Genomic DNA, 20150 nt, shown 5'->3' with positions numbered 1-20150 from the left:
ACTACCTCCCCCCTCCACACCCCTAGTAACCAGAAGATGGCCAAGATGCCCTCCCTCTCATCATCTGCCTAAGGTCACAGAATCAGCATTGTTGACAGATGGCCATCTAACCACTTCTTAAAAACCTCCAGGGAAGGAGAGCTTACCACCTCCCGAGGAAGCCTGTTCCACTGAGGAACCGCTCTAACTGTTAGAAAATTCTTCCTAATGTCTAGACGGAAACTCTTTTGATTTAATTTCAACCCGTTGGTTCTGGTCCGACCTTCTTGAGCAACAGAAAACAACTCGGCACCCTCCTCTATATGACAGCCCTTCAAGTACTTGAACATGGTTATCATATCCCCTCTCAGTCTTTTCCTCTTCAGGCTAAACATACTCAGCTCCTTCAACCTTTCCTCATAGGACTTGATCTCCAGACCCCTCACCATCTTGGTTGCCCTTCTCTGGACACGTTCCAGCTTGTCTACATCTTTCTTAAATTGTAGTGCCCAAAACTGAACACAGTACTCTAGTTTAGGTCTAACCAGAGCAGAGTAAAGCGATACCATCACTTTGTGTGATCTGGACACTATACGTCTGTTGATGCAGCCCAAGACTGCATTTGTCTTTTTAGTTACAGCATCACACTGCTGACTCATGTTCAGTGTTTGGTCTACTAAGACCCCAAGATCCTTTTCACACACACTATGGCTCAAACAAGTCTCCCCCATGCTATAATTATGCATTATAATTTTAAATTATAAAATTATATAATATATAATTATAAAAATATAAAATAATTTTAAATTATAATTTAAAATTATAATTTTAAGTCTTTCAGGTTGTTTTAATAGGTTGTATAATTTTATTTTGTGAACTACATGGTATGATATTGCATGAAAGAAATGTGGGATACAAATCTTATTAATTAACTATTAATTAAGGGGATTGGGGAAAGGCCATTTGTGTGCATATCAGTTGACAGAAGAACCTGTATGCCCCACCGCTTTACATCATCTCTGCTATCATTGCTAACTGATAGTTGGTCTCTCTCCATGTTTCATCGCTCCCAACACCACCTACTCATTGCTTGTAACAGTATGAACTGGGGATTGTGTCCTGACTCAGTTTTCCCTTTATCTTTTCGTTTCTTTTCCCAGCGTTAGAATATACATTTTTGAGAGCATCTTTTTTCTTTGTGTAAAAAGTCCATTTATATCAACTGTGCTGTCTAAACATTTAGCAAAAACTGATAGCATTTCTTTCTGGTTAAAATTAAATGGAAGAACTCCACGTAACACACTTTGCTCTTCCTAAGCATAAATAGCTCAAAAATATTGTTTTTTCCCCTGGATGTGATATATGGCTGTGGTTAGAGTACCAAAGATTCTGACATGCAATCACTGTGAAAGGACGAGCCCTAATGGATCAGATAAAAGATCCAACTGTCCACCATCTGGAGCCCCACAGTGGCTGGCCAAATGCTTCTGGGAAGCTGTCAGTCATTATTTGTCTTTCAAAAACTGGTACTCAGAAGCATACTACTCCAAGGATCCTGCCTTCTGTCGATGCAAGAATCTTTTCCACCATCAGAAGGCTCATTGAGCTGGAGGAAAGGTCTGTTTGTGAAACAGAGTAATAGGATCCAGTTTGCTGCCTCTAAACATGGAGGTTCCAATTGGTTGTAATGGCTAAGAGCTATTGATTCACCTTAAATGTGTCCAATCTCTTCAACTGATCTAAGCCAAGGACCACCACCACTTCTCATGGTAGCACTTTCCTTAACTTAAATATTAGTTAAGTGAAGAAGTAGTGTTTATTTCTGTCCTGAAACCTGAGACCTTAATTGCCCTTCTTCTGAACTTTTCTTCGTAGGGAAGTTGTTCTATTTCCTTTGGCATTTTGGTTGCTTTGCCTTTTCCAGTTTTACAGTACCCGTTTTGAGAAGTAGTGATCAGAATTGTACACTGTATTCCAAATGTGGTTACAGCAGATATTTATATTTTCAGTCCCTCTCTTAATAATCCTTAACATGGAAATTTCATTTTTCACTGTTGCTATGTGGTGCCATGTTTACTGACCTGTCTACCACAACCTCCGAGATCTGTGTTCTCCTTTGTAATTACCAATTCATTGTATATGTGAAGTTAGGATTTCTTAGCTCCGTATGAATTGCTTCACACTCATTGATGTTGATTCTCATTTGCTATTCTGTTGGCCATTCATAGAAGATTCTTTTGGAGTTTGCCATTCCATGTTATATCCGCCATCTTGGATAATTCACTACTCACTTTTTCTCTGGATAATTTATGTGTTTACTAAATAATAATATTCCCAGTACAGAACTTAATGGTAACCCATTGATTACTTAGAAGGGACATTTATTGATCTTTTGGTGTGAAAGGTTTTTCAGAGGTTCAGTGATATATGGACTGTTGGATTGCCCCTCCTATGCAATGGTTTCAGCCAGAATATGAATTTGATTTTCACTTTTAATTCCATGTAAAACTGCCATCCCATAACGATGCAACAAGCTACTGTGGGGGTCCCTTAGGTCTGCAGAAAAACCTGTTGGGGTGAGTGTTCCCCCTATCTGCGGATTTCAGTATCCGCAGGCAGGAGGCACACTTGGAAATTAGATATATAGATAGATGTATATAGATATATTTTTGTCATAGAAATCAGGATCAATTTGACTGTTATACATTCTGATTTCTTCGGCAGATTTTTTCTGTAGAATAAAAATGATCTATTTAATTTTTATTGATTTAAAAATACCAATTTTCTGTTTGTTCCTGAATTCTGTTCAATATTCTTGACAAAGTCTGCACTAGATTTTGTATGTTCAATTTCTCAGAACTGAAATGTCTATCAATTTAAGTGGTTTCTGTTTATCTACCATAAGCACTACACCCCAATTTCTGGCAGAGAGCAAGAATCTGAGATTTGTGACCTATAGTGCTATCCAACACAGAGATGCACCCTTCTAAGCATATTGACTTCAGTGGGAGAAAATGCCACTCTGGTTTTAAAAAGAAAGCACTACTTTCCCCCTTTGATACCTTCTCATGGTAATGGAAATTATGGGGATAAAAGAGAAAGATAAAATTGTCCTATTGAAGAAGAACATACCTAGTATTTATGTTTTAATTAATGTAGGCATCTGAAGGAAATTCTTATCATTCATTTAGGGCCGTTTGTTCAATATAATGAACTGTGTTTATGGCAACATGTTCTCTTATTAATGGCAATTGAAACTTTACATTTTTGCTGGTTTCTTTAGGTGAAGAAGCCTCAGAAAGCTTAATGAATCTAAGCCCCTTTGATATGAAGAATCTCCTTCACCATATTCTCAGTGGGAAAGAATTTGGAGTCGAAAGAAGCAGTAATGTTACTTTTCTTTAGTGTTCATTAGTACTTTGAAATGGATTTTGTTTCTGTTTTTATGTTTGTAACAGGCAGGTTTTATCTTATTTTCCCCTTCAAGTGCGTCCTCTTGATTCCTCCACGTCAAGCCCTGCCATATCTATTCATGAAGTGGGCCATACAGGAGCAACTAAAACAGAGAGAAGCGGCATTACAAGGCTGAAGAGCGAGATGAAGCAGGTGAAAACATGTCTGTGCATTTACCTCCAGGCACTTAAGGACAAGTTCCTAGGCCTCATTTCTTATTAGTAGTTAGAACTGATCCCTGATTTTTACCTGGCCTCTTATAATAATATTAATGAAGTGCCTAGAAGCTAGAAGCTGTACAAAAAATCTGTTTAGAAAAAGAAAGTCGACCCCTGCCACAGGAAGGCATATTACAAATATTCTGTGGGATCCAAAGTGCTGTACATGAGCTTCCCCATCCATTGGGATGTTCAGCCTTCTTTTCACCATAGCACCAAAAATCTGCTTCTGAATGTGGGGGGACCTTTCAGAGCAGCATCCAATATACCATAAAGGGAAGGAGATTGGATACACACACACACACACACACACACACACACACACACACACATGTATTGCAGAAGCACTTTAGCATATGCAAACGACTCTTCCAGAGCAGGTCTCTCTTTCTCTCCCCCCCCCTTTTTTTTGGTAAGCAAAGAGTTTACGTCATTCCATGTACAAAAGGAGGAAAGTGATGGTGTTTTAATGCTCAAGAAGGAAACGGTCACTCATGTTCACGTCTATGCTGAGATAGTGATTGCTTGTATGTATAGTGGGGGATCAGATTTCATGGCATTTGCTGCTGTTGTTAATTTTTGGCCTCAGTGTAACGCATTTACATAACTTGGTTTTTATACTTCATTTTGTTCTATTCTAGAGGCATGGAAGACTAAGTAGTAGTGAACAGGTGAAATAAAAATACCCATGTCCGTATAACATTGTTTTATCTGCATGTTTTTATTTGGTATTGCATTTGATACACTCGGTTTGAAATATACAGTCTTCAGGTAGAACTACTAGATTTTCCAGTGGGTGGCTCTCGCTGACATGAGTTCCAGGGCTGTTTCCAGGGTTACTCATTCAAGCCTATCCTAAATCAATAGTCTCATATTGCAGGTTTTTTTAAGCCAGAGAGAAAAGAAAAGTGATAGCCCTCTGTTGAAAAGAAATAGAAGTACTAGAAAGCTAAAATATTAAATGATATATTACATAAATTTGATATTGACTGTCATATTTTTCCATTCCTGTTTTTTTAAACAAACCATGTTAGCAACAACATTTTAACCATTCTTACAGCTCAGTTGGGGGGGGGGGAGTCATTATGTTTTTGAAGAGTGCACACAAAACTGTAAAATGGGAATGTGACCTGTAGGTTTTTTGAAAACAAGTATATTGAACTGGTAGACTTCTCAGGAAGCTGTGATTGGCAGGTTCCCTGTCAGCCTTTCTTTATAATGCATGAAATGGTCCTTAGCATGCTGTGAATGTTTGATTCCAGAGATGTTAATTGGGTAATGGTCAGGAGATAAAACAGGAAAATTCTCATGATTGTCTAAGGTAGTTATTCTTCACTTACAACCTTGTGTCTGTTTGGATTTATCACAAAACAGCCCAGAAGATTCCAATTGATCATGTAGAAGACGATATATAAATTGACTTTGCCTAGAAAACAGTCTTTTTGTTGATGTTTGATTTCTTTTGATTTATTTTATCTGTGTTCATTCCTTCTACAAAAATGATGGTGCATTTCATGTGTTAAAAACATACTGGTGTTGCTGCAATATGATTTTGTCACTGTGTTACACCCGTCCAGTCTTTCTTACCTTCAGTTCTATGAACATAAGGACTGAGCTGTGTTTCCTTTGGAGCATTCAGCTTCCCACTAGATGGCACCATTAACATGCTGCCATTGTAGTACAGGATTTTTTAATGCCAAAATAGATACAAAGTGGAAGATCTGTGAGTGGATCTCCCCATTTTTTAAAAAAAGAAAAGAAAGTAGAACAGCTGTTGGAGCTAGAGGAGAATGCTGTTTTTGTCAGCAGCAATATGGGAGTGGGCTGTCTAACCCTTTCCCTTGCACCTTGTTCCTGATCTAAAGATATAAGAAAACCCTCAGCAGAAAAAAAATGCTGTGTGAGTTGAAACTTGAGAAGGTCTTCTGGGTTTGCATCTTGCAACCTGACATTGCTAACAAAATGGGTGTGTGTGTGTGTGCAAAATTTAAAAGATCAGTGTAAAGCATGATCTTGAAACGTCTGTTTGTGTATCATAAGTTGTATCTTGTATAACGTTCAGAAGCTTGAGGTGCTTCCAAAGTTACCCTCATTCGAACTGGAGTTCTAAATTAGCTGGGTTTTTAAAAAATATATAATTTTATTTTATATATTAGGATACAAAAAAGAAAATAGGGGAAAAGAAGGGGGGAAAGTCAAATAGAAATATGTCTGTGTCCAAGCTTCAATATAATAATGCATGCATACATCCATCATCAACTCTATTCTCACCCTATTAGATTCTAGTACTATTTTCTGATTAATACCAATTAGTTTACTGTTCACCTACAGAACATAATGTAATATGGAGAGACTTAGCTGTTTTTTTTTTAATGAAGTGGAACCTATTCATTAGGTCTCCTCCGTTTTTATTTCTGAATTTTAGTCAAGAGTGCAGTGCATGTTCAGCTTGCGGGAACTCTAAACTTCTTAGTTTATTATCATATTATCAATGCATGTCTGTTGATCTAATGCATAGGAGTACATGTGCAGATCAGTAAAACACTATATCAAGGGGGGGAAAACCTTGATGCAACCATATATATGAATATAGCAAGATTACCTTTTTGTAGAGTTTTATCAGTGTACCCTTGAGGGGGTGGGGGACCAAAAACTGCAGAAAGCTGCAGGATTAATTTAGAAATTCTCCTAGTTGAACTGGAATTCAGGAGCATGGAAGGCAGAGCAAATCCTTGCAGCAATAAAGGAAAGGAACATGAAGAATCCACTTATCCCTAGAATATAACCTACTATATTCTGAACATGATCTATATTAATTTTAAAATGAATCCCAAGCTTGATAGTTAAGGCTAAAAATAAAGCAATTCAGAAAATGTTTTTGATGGTTTTTGAATGTTAACTTGGTAGCTCAGCCTTCTGTTTCTTAGCCTGTTCTGAATTTTGCTTGCGTGCGTATTCTTGCTTTCATAAAATGGAAATGACTGTGATTATGATGCATGTTGCATGGGAAGTAGAATCTGACATTAGGCTAAACATGGTGCATGTGTTAAAAGCTATATTTCCCTCATTTGATTGAATTGTGCCCCACCAGCTTTTCCCTTGGTGTCAGAGGATGGAGGAGGCCCTTTCAACCCCCCCCCCCAATTATTCCAGGGATCATGGAACCCACACAGACAAAAAGCCATGTGGAATGGGGACTGCAGTGAAGAGGGGAACTGGGAAAGGCCGCCCCTCCTACTTCTTGTGCCAGCAGAGAATCTAACCCATTGTTAAAATTGTTTCCTGCTATCTGAAGGCCAATAACCCCAGTAAACAATTTTAGAGATTTATAGAAAAGCATGGAACATTTTTCACTCAAATACAGATTGGGAATGACTTCTCTGATAACAGAAAAATGTATTATGATACAAGCAAACCAGTAAACGTATTGATAACCGGCAAAATATATAAATTGGGGATGGCATCCTTGATGCCAGCAAACTTGCAGAAATAAGAAAGAATTCATAGGAGGAACCATCCAACGCAGGCTTCAGAACATTTACATTTTTTGTTTTGTTTTTCATGTATCTATCATTTCACTTGGCTTTTAAGTTGTATTGATTTCACTTATTTTTGTTGTTGTTTTGTATTTTGTTTTGTAGTTCTTCTATGGGGGCCACTCTACATCCAGCAGCATGCACTCTTCCAGGTCCATGGTAATCCTTCATTAAGAATCTTAAAACCTCTCTCTTCTTCTTCTTAATAGGGACACACATATGCATAAGTTCAGTTTCCTGCCTCTCTTTGATATTAAAGGTTATGTTTGTTGGGATTGTCTCTTACAGTGGTTGTCATACAGAATTAATAAGCATGTGGACAGGAATGAGCCTGTGGATGTTGTGTATTTGGATTTCCAAAAAACTTTTGACAAAGTCCCCCACCAAAGACTGCTAAGCAAACTTCATAGTCATGGGATAAGAGGACAAGTCCTCTTATGGATTGAGAGCTGGCTGAACAATAGGAAGCAGAGAGTAGGAATCAATGGTCAGTTCTCCCAATGGTGGGATGTGAGCAGTGGGGTGCCTCAGGAATCTGTGTTGGGACCAGTGCTTTTCAGCCTGTTCATCAATGACCTGGAGTTGGGGTTAAACAGTGAAGTAGCCAAGTTTGCAGATGACACCAAATTATTTAGGGTGGTTAAAACAAAATCGGACTGTGAATAGCTCCAGAAGGATCTCTACATATTGGAAGAATGGGCATTAAAATGGCAAATGAAATGTGAGTAAGTGTAAAGTGATGCATATTGGGGCAAAAAATCCCAACTTCACATATACACTGATGGGATCTGTGCTGGGAGCGACAGTCCAAGAAAGGGATCTTGGGGTTGTAATGGATAGCTCAATGAAGATGTCAACCCAGTGTGCGGCTGCTGTAAAAAAGGCAAATTCCATGCTGGCCATAATTAGACGAGGAATAGAGACTAAAACTGCTGATTTCATACTGCCCTTGTACAAATCTATGGTGAGACCACACTTGGAATACTGTGTACAGTTCTGGTCACCACACCTAAAAAAGGATATTACAGAGCTTGAGAAGGTGCAGAAAAGAGCAACCAAAATGATTAGGGGACTAGAGCAACTGTCCTATGGGGAGCGGTTAAGACGCTTAGGGCTGTTTAGCTTGGAAAGAAGGCGGCTAAGGGGAGACATGATAGAGGTCTATAAAATTATGCATAGTTTGGAGAGAGTGGACAGGGAGACGTTTTTCTCCCTCTCCCATAATACTAGAACGCAGGGTCATCTGAAGCTGGAGGGTGAGAGATTCAAAACAGATAAAAGGAAGTATTTTTTCACACAACGCATAGTTAAAATGTGGAACTCCCTGCCCCAGGATATGGTGATGGCTGCCAATTTGGAGGGCTTTAAGAGGGGAGTGGACATGTTCATGGAGGAAAGGGGTATTCTGGGCTACTAGTTATGATGAATACTGGTCATGATACATACCTATTCTCTCCAGGATCAGAGGAGTATGCCCATTATATTAGGTGCTGTGAAACACAGGCAGGATGGTGCTGCTGCAGTCATCTTGTTTGGGGGCTTCCTAGAGGCACCTGGTTGGCAACTATGTGAACAGACTTCTGGACTTTATGGGCCTTGGTCTGATTTAGCAGGGCCTTTCTTATGTTCTTATGTTCTAATTTTATAACAGTTATAAGCATATTTGTACCACTGTATTTAAAAGTTATAGAATTAGTCCACATTATTACATGTCATCCTGATAGTCCAGCCTAGTCTGATCTTGTCAGAACCTGCAAGTCTAAGCAGGGTCAGCCATGAGTAGTACTTGGATGGGAAACAACCAAGGAAGACTAGGGTTGCCACGCATCGGCAGGCAATGGGAAACCAACTCTGCTCATCTCTTGCCTTGAAAAGCTGTGGGGTTGCTAAAAGTCAGCTGCTCCTTAGTGGCATACTATCATCATCATCATCATCATTATGTGCCAATCTACACATTTACATAAAGATGTGGATAAAATTAAAAATCAAAGCACCCAGCATATGGGTGAGTTTTTTTTTTAATGGAAATCCAGGGAAAAGGCCCAGTCCAAACTAAAGGCTGATTGTTCCTTGTCAGTTTCCCAGTAGCTAAAGCGCTGTAATAACTAGGGATATGCGCCAATTTTTTTCAGTATTTTTTGGATTTGGATTTAATAGACCTGAAATTTTTCAAAAAAGCCAAATTTCCATATCAATATGGATTCCCCCCGGCTCTTTTGCATATGTGAATTTTTTTGGGTCTATTAAATCTATGGGAAATATTTGTGGGGCTCTGTTGGGGGCAGTTTTTAAGGTGGCACCAAAGTTTCAGAAGAACCCCCCAAGTTTGGTACAGATTGGGTCAGGGAGTCCAATTTTATGGGGCCCCCAAAAGGGTGCCCCCATCCATTATCCATTGTTTCCAATGGAGAAAAAACGGAGGCCCAAAAATTGGACCCCCGACCCAATATTTACCAAACTTGTAAGGAGAGTCATCAGCAGCTACACTGCAAATTTGGTACCTCTGCCTCAAAAAACAGCCCCTCAGAGCCCTGCAAAGTCTCCATATACTGTATAATGGAGCCGAGACTCTCCAAAAGAGTGCAACCAAGAAAGTTTAGACCAGAGAATCGAGCTGAGACAAATTTTCCCACCATTCTTGCAACGGTAGGAAACTTTTTCAGCAACGTTGCACTCTTTGGGTATTCTTTGCAGGGTTCGGGGGCGTAGTTTTTCTTCTTTTAAGGTTCGGCATATCCGAATGCACACCCCTAGTAATAACATAGAAACCTGAAGGACAGAGATGTTAAACATCTGGTTCCATTTTATTAAAATGAGCTCTAAGTATGCCCGCTTGAAGCAAAAGGTTGAGGATTCACAAGTGGGAAAGGAATAGAAAGTGACTACAAATACTGACAATTAGGGTGTGATGGAGTATTGTAACCGGCTCTCAGGTCAGTTCCAATTACAAGAAAAGCCTGAGGGAAGCCACTGGAAGTAAATAGCAAAGCACCCGTTAGCAGGTCAAGCACTCTAAAATGTCCATCACCAGGTACTTGGCCCTAGAGAACACAAGCACAACTAGGAGGAAGCAGCCAGGAGCTGCAGCAACATATGCTGGTGGCCCAACTGAGGAGTACAAATGCCAGAAAACAGAGGGGTGTTGAAGGATTCGCCACCTTAAAAAGGAAACAAGTTGCCCAGCTGTATCAACTGCTTACTGAAACCCACCAGAAGATTTAAGGCATCTGGAGCCTTCCCCATCCAGCCCCAAATTTTTATGATTTTTCTCTCTGATCATGAGGGCTAAAGTGCTGACCTTGTAAAAATGGAAAAACAAGAATGTCACAAAATATTGTCGAAGGCTTTCACGGTCAGAGTTCATTGGTTCTTGTAGGTTATCCGGGCTGTGTAACCGTGGTCTTGGAATTTTCTTTCCTGACGTTTCGCCAGCAACTGTGGCAGGCATCTTCAGAGTAGTAACACTGAAGGACAGTGTCTCTCAGTGTCAAGGGTGTCTTCCTACACCCTTGACACTGAGAGACACTGTCCTTCAGTGTTACTACTCTGAAGATGCCTGCCACAGTTGCTGGCGAAACGTCAGGAAAGAAAATTCCAAGACCACGGTTACACAGCCCGGATAACCTACAAGAACCAAAGAATGTCACAGTTTGTGTGGCACACTGAGCAATACGTTTTCCATGAGACTCCACTTAATAACATGCAGGTTCCTGTTTCTTTTTACTACAGCTCTCCTGCTTTCTCCTGAGAAATGGTGGTGTAAAGAGCGCTGCTGTTTTGCTCACTCAGGGCCCTAATTCATTTACAATGATTTCTTAATGGAGGGGGGAATCTGGTTAAGCAAAGCTTATCATTGTAGACACAGATGACACAGAAGAGACACCCTAATTACTTCAGCATTGGCACTTCCAGTGAACCGTGGTGTGACTAAATGTCAGCTCTGCTGAATGGAATACAGCCTGACTCATTTGACATCCAGACTCTCTGCAATGCTAATAAACATGTTGTGTATTATATTAATCTAGCCGGGGGGGGGGGTGATCCTTTCTTCCCTTTCTTGCTTTGTAGTAAAGTTCCATAGGGGTAGTTGTATTAGTCTTCTACGGCCAAAATCTTCTGGTCCCTAAAAGACTAATGAATTAATGAGTCCAATTTGTTCGTCTTTAAGGTGCCATGGACTCTGTTATTAAATAGATCAGTTATTCCTTGTTTAAGGTGTTCTGTGATGGCCACATCTAGGGCTGCCCAGACCTGGGTAGGTATGCTGTTGTGAGGAGCCCATACAATACAAGACATTCTGCAGCCAGGGTTACTTGGACCCAGGCCAATCATAAACCTTCCTAATCAATCATTTCTTCTGTTGCTACCCAAATATAATGAAAGATTTGACCTTATTCTCCAGCAATTGGGAAGCAGGCCTAGCTAGTATGAATGAATTTATTTACAGCAATAGTCAGCACAGTTAATCCAATTACAACCTATAAAAGAGTAAGAATATCGAGATTTAAAAAACAGTTAAAACCAATAAATTACCAGATAAACTTAACCAATCCCAGTATTAGCTTTATTGGTCTTTCCCATACAAATCTTGATTGCTGCAGAGCAGAATCTGGCAACTTGAGAGAAACAACAAGCATCCCCCCAAAGCAGAAATTTCATTTCATCTTCCTCTGAGCTGGATGCCATTAAATCAATAAGAGGGTGAATCAGCTTGTGCTGAGAACCCTCGTAATAGCTACACCTGAGAAGGACATGGTTTATATTCACCATCTCTCCTGCACCGCACGGGCATTTCCGTTGTGCTCTTGGCAACTTCCTAAATATTCCCTCCAATACTGCTGAGGGTAGAGCAGATCCTCTCATGAGGGTCAAAGCTCTCTTATGCTTGTTTAGTTCGGCCTACCTAGTAAGCAGACACCCCTCCCCAGGTGGCTGGCTTAATTTTGGCTTAACTTTTGCAGCTGGCTTAATTTTGACTGAAGGAGCAAAATTGGTTTGCTTAGCTTTTTCCAGAGTGTGTGCATACCAGTGCTTTAAACAATCACTCAAGCCACAAATTAGGAGCTATTCTGTTTCATGCACAGGTATGTATTATATTGGCTTATCACAGTTGGGAATGGGTCCCATCATGTCACAATTACATCATGAGTTTCAGCACCATCAATCTAATATACCCTTTCTTCTTTTCTAGTGAAAACGTTAAACAAAATACTAAGAATTCTGGTGAGCAGTGTGGGAGGCCTGGGGCCAGTGATAAGCATAGGAGCTGAGGCTGTGGGGCCCTTGCTTTGGAGGAGCAGAAAAACTGTCCCACCCACCCCCTTTTTTGGGCAGCTGCACACACAAATATCAGATTCTCCCTGCTAGAGGAGAATCTGTTTTGCACAGGCTCTGTTATAGATTTCAGGTCCATTGGCTGGCTTCTGATCAAGCACCCACAGACAAGAGAACTGCCTCAATCCAGCCCTGCTAAACAGATTGGCGGAGAACACAGCTGCACAATTCATTTTGCAATAACTCTTTTTTGCCATGAAGTCACAGCTGATTTGTGATGAACCCCACTGGGGTTTTCAAGGCAAGAGGGTTCAGAGGTGGTTTGCCATTGCCTGCCTCTGCGTCAGCACCCTGGTATTCCTTTGAGGTCTCCCATCCAAATATTTGCCAGGGCGAAGGCTGAGAGTGTGTGACTGGCTGAAGGCCACCCAGCAAGTTTCTATGGTAGAGTGGGGATTCAAACCTGGCTCTCTCAGATCCTCGTCTGACACCTTAACTACACCTTAACAACTACATCTGCTGGTTCATTTAAAGTCACACACACACATATATATGGAATGTCACCATTCTACCATACATTTTATCACAAACATTCATCTGACTTACGGCAAACTACTTGACAGGATGACACAGGTGATCCAGGTACTCCCAGGTGAACGTCCCGGACCAAAACTTAAGTAATGCAGTGGGAGATCCATGAATGGATGGATGTCCTGTGGTTTTTTTACTCTTTTTGCCCATGATGTTTCCTAATACAAATGTTTTCCAGGGAAACTATTTGCCCCATTAGTGGTAAACATGCCTAAACCAAGTGGGCTTGGAGAGGAGAGCAGTTTGCATCAGAAAAATGGCACATGGAAGAGTGTAAAGCCCTCTTTCTTCACACTGGTACTCTGTTCCACCTCTCTCCCCTTGCAATTTACTTTTTTAAAATGGAGAGATCTACTTGCATATCTAGTTTGGTCCTTACTCTGGAGCAGCATGGTTACCAGCATGAACTCTAGAGCAGTAGGAATGGAGAAGAGGAATTAAAAATTAAACTCTCCCACAATACAGATCGGAACTTGATCTAGTGCTGGGAAAGTATGTGAGTCAAGAGTTACTCTTTGCCTTCCCAGTAGTCATAGCAAGAAAGGGCGAACTGTGAATTTTAGGGCTTTTCAAACCATCATTCTTCCTTTTAGGATCTCTCCTTATAATTATCCCCATGTGCATCAAGGGTGACCACATGCAGAAGAGCCCTCGTGTACCTTTAGTCATATCCAGCTGTACAATGACACCGGGTAAGACAGTGACCTCAGGCAGCAGGTCTTGCAGGATGGCCAATCTCTACTGTCATTGCCTCACCCTTGCGGTCATCCCCGTCCCCCCCCCACCAGCCACCCAGGAACTAGAGCAGACGATTCTCCTTTTCTGACTTTTCCTCAGGCATCTTTGAATGCAGCATGGCAATCCCCGAATACCCAATAGGACAGTGCAGTGCCATGCAGGGGAAAGGGTGGTAGCAGCAAAGGATGGCAGCCAGACATGACAACTGCAGGCAGCCCCCCCCCCCCACTTGCTGAGTCTGTGCGGAAAAGGCAGCCTCAGCAGGTGGTCTTGTGTGAGTGAGAAACCCGTTGCTGTCAGTAATGTCCTCCTTCTGGGCAACTATTAAAGATGCTAGAGTTCTGTCTCCTTTGCATTCGCTCACTCCGCTGGTATCAGTTCCTACCGTACATTTTAACAAAGCACCATTGCCCCTCACTGTCTTAATTCAGATTACATGCTGTCAGAGAAACACACTCACCAAGCATTAATATCAAATGCTTTTTCTTTGGATATATTGCACCCAAAGGCTGTGGAACTGAAAATGTCCTACCTGTGGAATAGACGTGAGCAGGTTGTATTCTTAAGCAAAGGGCTTTGAAACTGGAGTCAAGGGAGAAGAGTCTACTGCATTTGAAGGCCTGGTAATATAAGTGAGCTATCATAGAATCATAGATCATATGATCATAGATCATAGAGTTGGAAGGGGCCGTACAGGCCATCTAGTCCAACCCTGTGCTCAATGCAGGGTCAGCCTAGAGCGTCCCTGACAAGTGTCCAGCCTCTGCTTAAAGACATCAGACATTCATAGCACTTTGTTTTGCTGTGAGACGTCCCCCAGTTTTTCTGTACTAAACTGACAATAGAATTGTTTCTTGGTATGAAACTGTGTGTGTCTCATCCAAGGGAAAGTCAGTTTAAATGTGCTTGATGTGCCCGGATTGCACCCTTGAGATGAGGATGGATAATGAGCAGCTGCACCAAGTTTCCTCCTTTCTGTGTTTATTTTCAGTAGTGACACTTGTAACTCCGTGGTGCAGCCCTCTGGAGCAAGCAGTTACTTTCCTGGAATAAAGAGTTTTGTACGCAAAAGGAAGGACTTTTTATGCTGATTTCAGTTTGAATCCTGCCCTGTTCAAAGGACCAGTTAAAAGCAAACAGTGAAACAGACTAAAATATAAATGCAAATCAACTATCACACTAATTTTCCTCATCACTTACATAATGCCAGCTATTGTAAAAACAGACCAGTTTTAAAGAGAAAATGGTCAGACTATGGCTTATTTCCAGAGGAAGAACCACCAAGAATGTCCCTGCATTTATTGGTACTCTGTGAAACATTGGCTGTTACCACACTTGTATTCCCAGTGATGTATTAAGAGTTTGAAAACGTTATAAAAAATACTGTTCGCACTTTGTTTGGCCCCTTTAGCTGTGAAGACGTCTTCCAACCATTTATAAGCCATGGTATCCAAAAACCCTTTTAAAGCGATGTTTTTTACAACATTTTCAAACTCTTAATACATCACTGGGAATACAAAGTGCGGTAACCCCCTTAGATGAGGGGCCATACCAAAGGGTTCTGTTGTAAGGCCATTCATCAAAAACTTTAGGGAAAACTAGATGAATGGCGATCTTATTAGGTATTGATGAGTATTATTGACCTTCCTGACTTCATCAAACAATTGGTATAGAAAGAATTATGACTGATGGCATCACTGTGTTTGGGATATCTCATGTAACAGTCATTTTGCTATACATTGATTCAAGCAAGATTTGCAGCTTAAAACTGAAGTATTGTATTGGCATATTATAAAACGTGTACTATTAAATCATAAATGGCATTGTGAGTATTTAAATGAATTCAGTTAGTAAAAGGAGCTATCTAAACAATTTTTTTAGATAATCGTAACTTTTGTGGACATCATAACATGTAGAATAAATAAGAAGATGTTACATGCAACTAGTAAAATACTATGTGTTAGATTCTACAAACCACAAGAAGAAGGAGCTGGCAGAGGTGGATCTTTCTGTACTTTCCACTTCCCCAAGCAGCCTCCTAAGATCACTGGAAAACAGTCCTTGGGTACAGCTGCCAAGAAGGGGGGACCAGGGTGCCAATATTCCAGGGACTCTGGTCACCCTGGAGGGGGAGCTGGGCAAGTCAAGATTTATTTCTATGCAGTGTTGGGGTTCAGTCTAAGCAGGGTGAGGGGGTCCCAGAGGAAAGGTTTGCCCATGGCACTGAACACCCCAGGCTGGGAGTCATGGACCCCTCATGGAGTAAATGCCCTGAGGCACTGAGAGAGCAGAGAAAGGGGAATTTGGGCAGAACCATTCCTCTTCCCTCTGCAGTGGAAGAGGGAGGTGAGAGATTTCACATAATTCTCCTTGTTACAGCAAACCCCTGTGTCTTTGGATTTTGTGAAGGAAGGGGAAAGTGGGCAAAGATCCACTTCTGTGAGTGCCTTCCATTTCCACTTCACAGGAAGCAATTTTATATGGCCACTGTACGAGAAAGAAAGCAAAGACTGGTAATTCATCATATAGGAAACAGAGGAGATGAATAAGGATTCCAGGACTGTAAAATGAAAAGAAATGTTCAGAGAGGCTTTTAGTTAGACGCATCCAGTTATTGACCTCCAGTCTGTTTCTGCAGCCTTTCAGTATCATTTTATAGCAGGGCCCTGCCAGCCAGCCAGCCAGCCAACCAGCTGGCAACCTAGCAATGGATGGCTGAAAAGTGCAATAATAAACACAGAGTGCCTCGTGCATCCAAACGGTTTTGATCTCTCATTGACTATGAAGGTATGTGGCTGCCCTCCAGCTGCAAAATGGCTGCAGCACGGATTGAATGCCTCCTAAATGGACCAGGACCATGAGCCATGGATGCTTCCTTTTGGTCAGTTCTGTGGTAGTAAGTGCTAACAGATGTACATTCAAACATATAAAAGTGTCAACTTAAAAATCCCTAGCTGTGGCAACATCATTACCATAACTAACAAATTGAACAGATAACATTTGCTTCAGGTTTTAATGACTGAGAATAGCACTCTGTAAAGGTTATTGTTTTCCAGTCATTCTAAACAAGTATAAAAAGTGTTGTGCCAAAGAACACTAGATTATGTTTTTATTAAGTAATAGTTTAAACAGTTTATTTTATTTATAGTTTGCCTTTATGAGAGTCAAAGTGGATTTCAAAATTTAGCAATGCAATAGGAACAGAATCTGACATGATAAACACTGTAATAAAATTGGATTACAAAGTTAGAACACAGTGCAATAAAACAGCATAAGATATGGCATAAGAAGTACAAAATTTGGTTTACAAAAATTGGAAAACAATGCAGTAAAAACAAGAAATGCATGCACTGAACAGTGCCATAAACTACAGCCCTCGTCCCTTTGTAAAAGCATCTTCCTGAACAATTCCATTTTACTGCAGTCGTATTCCCTTTATAAAAAGGATGGGCAGCTGCTGATCTTACACAGTTGCAGGGTGGCACCTTCAGTAGACTTTGCTCAAATGAGAACAGCTGTCAAAGTGGGGCATGTTGGAAGCAGCATTCTTTTAGATGTGTGTTCATGAATGCCACGAAGGGCTTTGCAGGTGATACTCTTTACCTAGAATTACTTCTAACATTACTTCTGTCTAGTCAGGATTCTGTTCCAGCTAATTCACCTTTAACCATTTAACTGCAGCAGCCAGGAACTGGATCAGGGCCTCTTGCACTGCTGGGTAGTTTTGACAACGAAGTGTAGAGCTGGGTGTCATCAGCATATTGATGACACCCAACTATGAGTTCATGAATGATTTCTCCTCAGGGAGTTCCATTGAGATGTACAGGTCTTTTTGTTTAATTGAAACTGGTAGAATATTGATTGACCTGTGCTATTTGATTCTTACATGTTAGAAGCTTGTGATACATTAGTGATAACCATGCACAACGAAGGCCTGGAGTGGAGAAGTAATGAAGTGTAGCGACGTGGCCAAATCTTTCCACCAGAACTTTTTCTGCATGTGTTTAAAATGCGTGGTTCTGAGTTGACTGATTCCTCCCGCCCCCAGAGATGCAGCAGTCCTTCTTCTCCGACCAGCACATCTTCCCTGACGGGGCCTGGTGGGCACTGCATCAGTTGGGGTGATCGTCAAGGGCAGTGGCTTCGCCGGAGACGACTTGATGGTGCTATTAATAGAGTCCCTGTCGGTTTCTACCCAAAAGTGTGGAAGATCCTTCAGAAGGTAAACTGGGGGGAATGGACGAAAGAAGATACTGTATGTTGCCTTTGTGGTTGACCTTTAAGGCACGTTTTTAGTCCCTTTCAAATGTACGTTGAGATTCCAGGCTTAGCAGGCAGATCACTGTTTATATTATTCTGAAATAAAAAGAGAATTTGTTCCTCAAGGCCAGCATTGTGAGAAGTGTCCCAAATTTCCTCCATAAAGCTCTGCTAGAGCTTATGGGCACAGGTGCTTTCTTCATTCTCGAGATCTGAAGTGCATTAGTGAGTAGAGTTTCTGACTAGGACTGGGGGGACAAGATTTGAAGCTATATTCAGTTATGCTCACTGACTGACCTAGGGCCAGTCAAATTCACTCACTCTAATCTACCTCATAAGGTTGTTGTGATGTCAAAATGTCATGTACGCTGCTCTGAGCTCCTTGGTGAAAGGGCAGGAGAAAAATAGATTGGGTGTTGCCTAGCACTGGCACGCCAATTCCCATCCTAAAAATATGTTCACTTGGAGGAAAATTCCATTACCTTAAATGGATCTTGCTTCTTTTTTTATTATGATTATAAGATGATCAGGCTGTTTCTAACACACACAGGAATTAACAATCTGGCACAGTCATCATAGAGTGGATTGTGCAGGAGGCTTTGTGGCATTGAAACAGGAAGGGAGGGGAAATCCCTGTATTACTCCTGATGACATTCTCAGGGGCAGCCTGGTAGTCCAGCCGCTCAGTCAAGTGTGGAATAAACTGAGCTATTAGCCAATTCAGCTGCAAATAGCTTGATGTATTGAGCTTGATTCTGAGATGAGCTGGGCGTCCATCTCTGCCCTCTCAAAGAAACATTTTCATCAGTCAGACTGAGTTTTGCAACTTGCTTCAGTGATAACAAGTTTTGCCACTATTTGAATTTTTACATAGGTGTGGGTTTTAGTTGTAAGCTATTTTGACTTGAAAAGTATACGTGAAATAAATAATACAGAGTTATAAGACCACCTAGGAGATACTTCCTCAGATAGCCTGAATTCCCCAAAGCATCTCTTCTAGATTAAGTATCGTCAGCCTTCATAGCTGTGTATGGTATGTGCTAATGAGGTTGGTAGTTAATTAAATGAAATTCTGCATCTTCCTGGCTTCTAAGATTTCGTTAGATACTGCTCAGACATGTTCAAGGCGACTGTTGCTGTTTCAGTTATTAATTTATCAAAATGTTTCCCTTTGCCTTTGAGGCACAAGGCAGCTTGAAATTTGTTCCACTGAAGCCATAAATATGAAACAGACCATTCATAAAACACTGAGCAGAAAACATCCTATCTGTGAAGTCTTTCTAAATGCCCTCACAAACAGCACAGCTTTGCAACACTTTTTTTAAAAATCTCCAGAGATTGTCCCTCCCCTTACCTCCTCAGAAAGCTGTTCCAATAAATGGGGGCCATTACTGAACAGGGCTGGGTTCTGGTGAATGCCAGGTAAACAGCTTTTGGTGGGGGGGACATGCTGAAAGTGATGACCAACTGTGTATAATTGGCTAATGGGAACACATGGAGAGAGCTGGTGCTTCAGATATATGGGTCCTGGGCCTTGAAGGGCTTTAAAGGTGATACCCAGCGCCTTGAATTGCACTTAGGAAAAAATGTAATGGTTGTTTTAAAGATCAGCAGAACATATTCCCACTGACTGGCCTGTAGCAATAACAAACCTCCACTTTTTGAAATAGTTTCTGAGTTATCATCAAGGATAACCACACAGAGAGCACATTACAGTAGTCCAGCTGTGGGGTTATCAAAGCATGAGAGTGTCCAGGTTAGCTGTCTAAAGTTATCTGAGTTTAAAAAGGGAGAAATATGGTGAATGCCACTGATACTGCTTTTCAAATAGCTGTGTCCATAAGTACTCCTCAGCTCTTAACCAGGTCTGTAAAAACTACTTCCATCCAAAACAGTGAGTCCATCCCCTTGGGAACATTGTGCTAGTCAGCATTGTGCTGTCTGGATTCATCTTTAGCCTTAGCCCCTTTCGCATGCCCTCAAAACATTGGTTCAGGACCAAAACATCTGGGGGCATAGATAGTGAAATATAGAGCAGGGAAGTCATCAGCCTATTGATGATACCCTACTTCAAAGCCTCAGGAAGTCTCTCTTAGTGGGC

The 20150-nt window shown here is 41.1% G+C and overlaps 1 protein-coding gene across 6 annotated transcripts in view; it reads left to right on the top strand.

Annotated features, from left to right (window-relative positions):
• Positions 1 to 20150, top strand: part of PHKA2 (phosphorylase kinase regulatory subunit alpha 2) — a 74030-nt gene that overhangs the window by 41118 nt on the left and 12762 nt on the right. For 3 of the 6 annotated variants that reach the window (XM_056861883.1, XM_056861880.1, XM_056861879.1), the window contains 5 exons: positions 3263 to 3364; positions 3467 to 3585; positions 4292 to 4321; positions 7292 to 7345; positions 17838 to 18011. In XM_056861883.1, the coding sequence (XP_056717861.1) occupies positions 3263 to 3364; positions 3467 to 3585; positions 4292 to 4321; positions 7292 to 7345; positions 17838 to 18011 (479 nt within the window). Of the gene's footprint in view, positions 1 to 3262; positions 3365 to 3466; positions 3586 to 4291; positions 4322 to 7291; positions 7346 to 17837; positions 18012 to 20150 lie in introns of those variants that run through there. The other 3 variants (XM_056861881.1, XM_056861884.1, XM_056861882.1) reach the window with 3 other exon arrangements.

This window comes from Euleptes europaea, chromosome 16 (genome assembly GCF_029931775.1).
Source record: "Euleptes europaea isolate rEulEur1 chromosome 16, rEulEur1.hap1, whole genome shotgun sequence".
NCBI lineage: Eukaryota > Metazoa > Chordata > Lepidosauria > Squamata > Sphaerodactylidae > Euleptes > Euleptes europaea.
Note: the sequence above shows the minus strand (reverse complement) of the source record. Positions and strands in the feature narration are given on the sequence as shown.